The 7,528-nt window shown below is 46.1% G+C and overlaps 1 protein-coding gene across 1 annotated transcript; it reads left to right on the forward strand.

The window, feature by feature from the left end:
• Positions 1 to 227: 227 nt before the first annotated feature.
• On the forward strand, positions 228 to 6,597 carry LOC129056821 (protein FAM83G). Its single transcript, XM_054546879.1, has 4 exons — positions 228 to 402; positions 3,900 to 4,059; positions 4,280 to 4,440; positions 6,319 to 6,597. The coding sequence occupies exons 2-4, from the start codon at positions 4,038 to 4,040 to the stop codon at positions 6,439 to 6,441; spliced, it is 306 nt and encodes a 101-aa protein (XP_054402854.1). The 5' UTR covers positions 228 to 402; positions 3,900 to 4,037; the 3' UTR covers positions 6,442 to 6,597.
• The last annotated feature ends 931 nt before the right edge of the window (positions 6,598 to 7,528 follow it).

The raw sequence follows: 7,528 nt of genomic DNA on the forward strand, positions 1-7,528 counted from the left end.
TTCTGAACTACATGTTCTGATTGGATGAGAGAAAACCTCTAGGCCTTCTGTGATTGGACTTTATTTTCATATGCTGATTGGTTGTCCTAAGACTTGCTGTCATCCAATCAGAACATGATAACAAAGTCCAATCAGAGTAGGCCTCTGCGTTTTCTCTTACCCAATCCTGGAACATGTAGTCCAGGAACCTCATATGTATAACCTCAGTGTATAAATGGTACCGAAGGGGAGTCAAGCCGTTCTAGGCTCATTCGTGTCTGTACGATGGGCTGCCCCGTTCCCGGCTTAGAGGACCAGGACAAGGGCTAGCCACCGCCGCATGCTGGAGGCTGTGGCTGCGGCACCGCAGCTCGCCTCGCTGCAGTTGGTGGCAGCGACGGAGACTACAGTGTGGCTGGAGCGGTAGGAAGGGGAAAATAGTTTTGGGGTAGATGGAGGGGTAAAGAGGGCGGTTAGTGCCAAAGGGAAAAGAGGATGGCGAGCAGGAGAAGGCGTTGCAAAAAGACAGTGAGGAAAAGATGGTGGGGAAAAAATGTTGGGGGTAGGTGGAGGGGGAAAAACAGGGTGGTGAACAAGAGGGAGAGAAGGTTTTGTGGAAAGACGGTGGGGAAAAAGTTTTTGGGTAGATGGAAGGGGGAAAGAGAGGGTGGTGGGGGGGAACAGGGGTGAACAGGAGGGAGGAAAGTTTGCAAAAATACAGTTGGGAAAAAAAGAAAGGGAAAGAAGAGGGTGGGTAAAAAGATTTTGAGTAGATGGAGCCGGGGAAAAGGGGTGGCAAGTGGGAGGAGAAAAGAGGGTGCAGAGAGGGAGGGGGAGGAGAGAGTGGCGAGCAGGAGGGAGAGAAGGTTTTGTGAAAAGGCAGTGAGGAGAGAAGCTTTTAGGTAGATGGAGGGGAAAAGAGGGTGGTAAGCGGGAGAAGGATAAAGAGGGTGGCAAGCGGGGAGAAAAGGTTTTGCGAAAAAACCGGTGGGCAGAAAAGAAAGTGCAGAAAGAAAACACGGTGGATAGAGAGTGGGTAGATGGAGGGGGAAAAGAGGGTGGCCAGGGGGAGTGGGGAGAGTTGGGAAAAAGATGATGGGGAAAATAGTTTGGGGTAGATGGAGGGCAAAAAGAGGGTGGCAAGCAGGATAGAGGAAAGAAGAGGGTGAGCGGGAAGCGGGGAAGGCTTCGTGAAAAGACGGTGGGGGGAAAATTGCGGAGGTAGATGGGTAAACGAGGGTGGTGAGAAGGCGTAGGGAGGTGGCTTTGCAAAAAGATGACTGGGAAATGTTTTTGGGTAGATGGAGAAGGGAAAGAGGATGGCAAGGAGAAAGGGAGAAAAAGACGATGGGGAAACAGTTTTTGGGTAAATGGAGGGGGAAGGAGGGTGGCGAGCAGCAGGAGTGGAGAGAAGGCTTTGGGAAGAGATGGGGGAAAATGTATTTGGGGAGATGGAGGAACAAAAGAGGGTAATGAGAGCGGGAGGGGCAAAAAAGGGTGGCCAGGGAGAGGGAGAAAAGACGGTGGGGAAAAGTTTTTGGGTAGATGGGTGGGGAAAACGGTAGTGAGCGGGTGAATAGAGAAGGCTTTGCGAAAAGATATTGCGGGGGGGAAAGTTTTGGGGTAGATGGAGGAAGAAAAAGGGTAGCGAAAGAGAGAGAGCCAAAGGTGGTCGGGAAAAAAAGATGGGGAAATAATGGTGGGGGACAAAGGTTTTGGGTAGATCTTTTTCTGATTTTTAAATCAGATTATTTGTATTTTTGCTTTTGAGTAGCTTCAGTTCTTTATATGTTTTGTGTATTAACCCCTTGCCTGATGTATAGTTTGCAAATACTTCCATTGACTGGTTTGTTTCTTCATTCTATTGATTGCTTCCTCTGCTTTGCAGAAGCTTTTAAGTTTAATGTAATTGCATTTCTCTATTTTGGCTTTTGTTGCTTGTGCTTTTGATGTCTGTTTCAAAATCCCTTGTCCTAACCAATTCCATGAAGCATTTATCCTATGTTTTATTCTCTAGTGGTTCCATAGTTTCAGGTTCTACATGTCAATCTTTGAGTAGATTTTTGTATATGGTAAGATAAAGGTCTAAATTTATTCTCGTACATGTGGGTGTTGTGTTTTCCTAGCGTTTACTGAAGAGATTGCCCTTCCCGAAGGTGTGTTCTTGGTGCCTTTGTTAAAAATGAGTTGACTGTAAATGCGTGAATTTATTTCTGAGTTCTCTATACTGTTTCATTTGTCTTTGTCTCTGTCATTCGTCTATGTCTGTCTGTCTGTCTCTGTCTCTCCTTGCCCCTTTTTGGCCAGTACCATGCTATTTTGGTAGTAAACCAGGTATTGTGTTGCCTCCAGCTTTTTTCTTTTTATTCAAGATTCTTTTATCTGAGGTATTTTGCATTTCCATGTGAATTTTAGAATTTTTTTTTCTATTTCTATGAAGAATGTGTTTTGTAATTTAACGTGGATTGCATTGATTCTGTAGATCACATTGGGTGATACAGATATTTTACCAATATTCTTCTAGTGCTTGGACATGGGATATCTGTCCATTTACATGTGTCTGCTTTAATATATTTCATCTATGTTTTATAATTTTGTTGTGGGATCTTTAACCTTTTTGCTTATCTCTAGGTATTTTTTTGGTGGTAGCAGTAATGAAATAGCTTTCTTGATTTCTAAGTCTTAGGTGTTTCACTCTTGGCACATGCGTGTGCTACTCATTTTTGTATATTGATAGTGTGTCTTGTAACTTCACTACATTTATTTATTGTTTCTATTAGGTTTTTTTGTATAATCTCTAGGGTTCTCTCTATGTGTAAAAGATCATGTCACTTGCAAACAGAGACAATTTGAATTCCTTTTTTCCCATTTGGATGCCGTTTATTGCATTCTCCTGTCTAATTGCTGTAGCTCAGACTTCCAGTACTATGATGAATAAAAGTGGTAAAAGTAGCCACACTTGGGCCGGGCGCAGTGGCTCACGCCTGTAATCCCAGCACTTTGGGAGGCCGAGGCAGGCGGATCACGAGGTCAGGAGATCGAGACCATCCTGGCTAACAGAGTGAAACCCCGTCTGTACTAAAAACACAAAAAAAAAAATTAGCTGGGCATGGTGGCAGGCACCTGTAGTCCCACCTACTCAGGAGGCTGAGGCAGGAGAATGACGTGAACCCGGGAGGTGGAGCTTGCAGTGAGCTGAGATCGCGCCACTGCACTTCAGCCTGGGTGACAAGAGCAAGACTCCATCTCAAAAAAAAAAAAAAAAAAAGTAGCCACACTTGTTCCAGATCTTAGAGGAAGAGCTTTTAACTTTTTCCCATTGTTTATGATGTTAGCTGTGTTTTTGTCATATATGCCCTTTATTGTGCTATGTTTTTTTCTGTACTCATTTTGTTGAATTTTTATTATGAAGGAATGTTGAATTTTTTTCAGCATCTACTGAAATGATTATATGGTTTTTTCTTGATTCACTGAATGTGGTGTAGCACATTTATTTATTTCTGTTTATTGAATCATCCTCATATTCCTGGGATGAATCCCACTTGATCATGGCAGATGATCTTTTTATTGTCTTGTCAAATGCATTTTTCAAGTATTTTGCTGAGGATTTTTTGCATCTGTGTTCATCAGGAGTATTTCCCTGTGGTTTTCTTTTTGTGTTGTGTTTTGGTCTGCTTTTTGTACCAAGGTAATTCTGGCCTCATAGAACAAGTTTGGAAGTATTCCTTCTTCATTCTTTGGGGGAATGTTTTGAGTAAAATTGGTATTAGCTCTTCTAAAAACATTTGGTTGAATTCAGCAGTAAAACCATAATTCTTGTGGGTTTCTTTGACGGGAGACTTTTTATTACTGTTTTAATTGCATTACTCATTATTGGTCTGTTCAGGTTTCTTATTTTTCTATCATTTTATCCACACCAGCCCAGGGATGCAGGGGAGGCCCCAGCAAGTGGCCACACCAGCTGCTGCCCTTCTCCCCTGGCCATTGATACGTCTGGTTCACCTCAGCATCCCTAGGTGTTACGAGGAGGGCAGAGTGTAGCCAGCCCTGGCCTGGGAATGCACCAACACAGGGTCCTTGGTGAGTCCAGAGCTGGGGCTGCAGCTAGAACTTCAGGGCAAGAGAGACCCCATGCCCCTCACTTCCTGGTCCCAGTCCTGAGGTTCCAGGAGTGGGATCAGAGTGGGCACCCATGAGAAGCTGGTGGCATGGGAGGGCTGTGCGTTCTGCTGAGGCACCCTGTCCCCTCTGCTGTGCTGTCTGACAGGCCCCTGTCTCTCTTGTTGCTCCCGGGTGATAGCTGTGGTCATGGACATGTTCACCGATGTGGACATCTTCAAAGACCTGCTAGACGCCGGCTTCAAGAGGAAAGCAGCTTTGTACATCATCATGGACAAGAGTAAAGTCAAGTACGTTCTGCATATGTTTGAGCGGACCCGCATGCACCTGGGGCGCCTAAAGGTGAGCAGGCTCCTCACTTGCCTACGTGGCCAGATGGCAGGGGTCATTCAGTTTGTCAAACACCTCGAGTACCTGCCTGCTCTGGATGGAGTGCTGTGCCAGGCACTCAGAGTCCAGTAATCCTAGAGCCTCTGCTTGAATTCCCTGAGGGACAGGATACTCGCTATGTCTGATGGGACAGAGATAAGATAAACATTGATGAGGTGCTTGCTGACCAGGTGCCGGAGCTCATGCCAAGTGCTGCATCGTATGTTATTTCAGAGCAGCCCATGCCACATTGGTTACTTGTCCGCTTGCATACCTCTGGTCATAGTGTGCTCACTACGTCCTCAGGTAGCTCGTGGCCTATCTGGAGAGCTTCAGTTCCCAGGAAGTCTTTCTTGAGTTAAGCCAAAACCTGTCTCCTTAGAATATTCATTTACTGGTTTTAGGATCTGGCTCAGACAGAAGCAGCTCTCCCTCAGGCTGAGGCCAGGGAAGGCTTCTTTGATGTCTGCACAGTTGAAGTGAGTTTGAGGCACATGAGCAGAGTAGAACCTTTAGGGTGGGGAGAAACCACGGAACAGAGGTGGATCAGAGACGGCTGCCAGTGGGGTCAAGGTGGGCTGCAGGTCCCCAGCACTGCTTTACTGTGTGTCCCTGGGCATTTCACCTCTGCTTTCTGGGCTATACAAGATCTCATTGCTCCAACTCTCTTATTCCCAGTCACCCTGGCATTTGGTGTCTGGCTTTTTTTTTTCTTTTGTTTTTTTGAGACCGAGTCTTGCTCTGTCACCTAGGTTGGAGTGCAGTGGTGCGATCTCGGCTCACTGCAACCTCTGCCTCCTGGGTTCAAGCAATTCTCCTGCCTCAGCCTCCCAAGCAGCTGGGACTACAGGCGCGCACCACTACGCCCAACTACTTTTTGTATTTTCTGTAGATACGGGGTTTCACCATATTGGCCAGGCTGGTCTCGAACTCCGGACCTCGTGATCCACCCGCCTCGGCCTCCCAAAGTGCTGGGATTACAAGCGTGAACCACCGCACCCAGCTAGTGTCTGGCTAATTTTTTTGTATTTTTAGTAGACACAAGAGTTTCACCATGTTGGGCAGGCTGGTTTCGAACTCCTGACCTTGTGATCCATCCGCCTCGGTCTCCGAAAGTGCTGGGATTACAGGTGTGAGTCACCGTGCCCAGCCAATAAAAGCCAGTTTTAAAACTGAAAAAACAGCTTTGAAATTGAGGGCTGCATTTTTAGAGAGAATATTTTTCAGCATGTGCAATCTAACATAGTAGCACTGTACCCCTCACTTAAACAGACTATCTTTTATAACGAATGATTTTGTTTTAAAATGTGAGTAACAGCACACCAGGGGCTGTGACAGCATGATCGCTTCTGTTAACATCCCTTTCTAATACCGTAGTCCCATGTAAGGTGCATTTGGCTTTCACGGTTTCACTTACCTACAGGCAATCCTGGTCTGAAAATATTAAATGAAAAATCCACAGATAAACAACTGACAAGTTTTAACTTGCTGTGCTGTTCCAAGTAGTGTGGTGGGAGCTCCTGATATCCCCCTCTTACTCAGGCCCACCCAGGATATGAATCATCTCTTTGCCCACAACATCTACCTGTCTACCTTCCCACTTGTTAGCCACTTAGCAGCTCTCTGGGTCATCAAATCCACTGTTGAGATATCACGGTGTTTGTGTTCAAAGAAATCTTGTTTTACTTAATGGCCCCAAAGTGCAAAAGTACTGATGCTGGCAATTCAAAAATGCCAAAGAGAAGCCATAAAGTGTTCCTTTTAAGTGAAAAGGTGAAAGTTAATCATAGGGCCTGCATGTGTAGAAACCAAGATAATCTATATTGGATTTAGTACTATCTGTGGTTTCAGGCATCCACTGAAGATCTTGAAATGTATCCCCTATGGATAAAGGAGGACTACTGTATTCCCAATGGATTTTGCAAGAAGAAAATTAATCATTCACAAAATATTTTAACCTTAGAATTCAAATAAATGTGTGTATTCTCTACAAGTTAAACATAAATATTGTAATAACCTATGGCCACTTTTTCTTATTTCTATGCCATTTAAGTAATGGCTGGTATTGATTTGCTGAGGTTCAAATTTTGAATTCTAGTTTTTCTTAAACATGACTTACATTAATGAGAATATGTTCAACTCCGGTGTGCTTTATCAGTCAAAAACACAAATTGATTATGCAGAGAATATTATTTTCTTTTTTGAGACAGAGTCTCCCTCTGTTGCCCTGGCTGGAGTGCAGTGGCACAATCTTGGCTCACTGCAAACTCCACCTCCCAGGTTCAAGCAATTCTACTGCCTCAGCCTCCCAAGTAGCTGGGATTACGGGCATGCCCCACAATGCCTGGCTAACTTTTCTATTTTTATAAAATCTAAAACCTGGGACCTGGTATAAGGCCTGGGTATCCACCCGGGGCTTGATTTTAGCAGGGGCCTGAAGTTCTTCTAGCACCTGGTGTCCACCTGAGGCCTGGGTGTCAGCTTGGGACCACATGTCCAGCTGGGGCCTGAGTGTTTCTCAGTGCCTGAGGACTTCCTGGGCCCGGATGTCCACGTGGGACCTAGATGTGCACCTGGGGTCTAATGTTCACCAGGAGCCAAGGTATCCACCTGGGGCCTGTGTCCACCCAGGGCCTGATGTCCATTTGGAGTCAAGTGTCCACCTGAGGCCCCATGTCCACCTGGGGTCCAGGTGTCCTTCAGGAGCCTAGTTTTGACCTGGGGTCTCAGTGAACACTTGGGGCCTGATGTCCACCAGGTTCCTAGGTATCCTCCTGAGGCCTGGTGTGCTTCTGGGGCCTGGTTTCGGCCTGGTTTCTACCTGGGATATGGGTATCCACCTGGTTACTGTTGTTTACCTAAGACCTCGTGTCCACCTTGGACCTCTTGATCCTCTGGGGCCTTGTGTCCACCTGTGCCCTGGGTGTCAGCTTGGTACCTGATAGCCACTTGGGGTCTCCATAGCCACCTGGGGCCTGGTGGTCCCTTGAAGCCTGGAGCCCTGGGTATAGGTATCCACCTGGGTCCTGGGTGTCCACTTGGGGCCACTTGTCCAGCTCTG

Source organism: Pongo abelii, chromosome 4 (assembly GCF_028885655.2).
Source record: "Pongo abelii isolate AG06213 chromosome 4, NHGRI_mPonAbe1-v2.0_pri, whole genome shotgun sequence".
In the NCBI taxonomy this organism is placed as follows: Eukaryota; Metazoa; Chordata; class Mammalia; order Primates; family Hominidae; genus Pongo; species Pongo abelii.

What these genes read in the sequence shown, in the direction of transcription:
- LOC129056821 (XM_054546879.1), top strand. Translation starts at nt 4,038, where the DNA reads ATGCACCAACACAGGGTCCTTG. An exon ending in GCACCAACACAGGGTCCTTG is followed by an intron (nt 4,060 to 4,279) that starts GTGAGTCCAGAG and finishes CCCGGGTGATAG; the next exon opens with CTGTGGTCATGGACATGTTC. An exon ending in TGCACCTGGGGCGCCTAAAG is followed by an intron (nt 4,441 to 6,318) that starts GTGAGCAGGCTC and finishes CTGTGGTTTCAG; the next exon opens with GCATCCACTGAAGATCTTGA.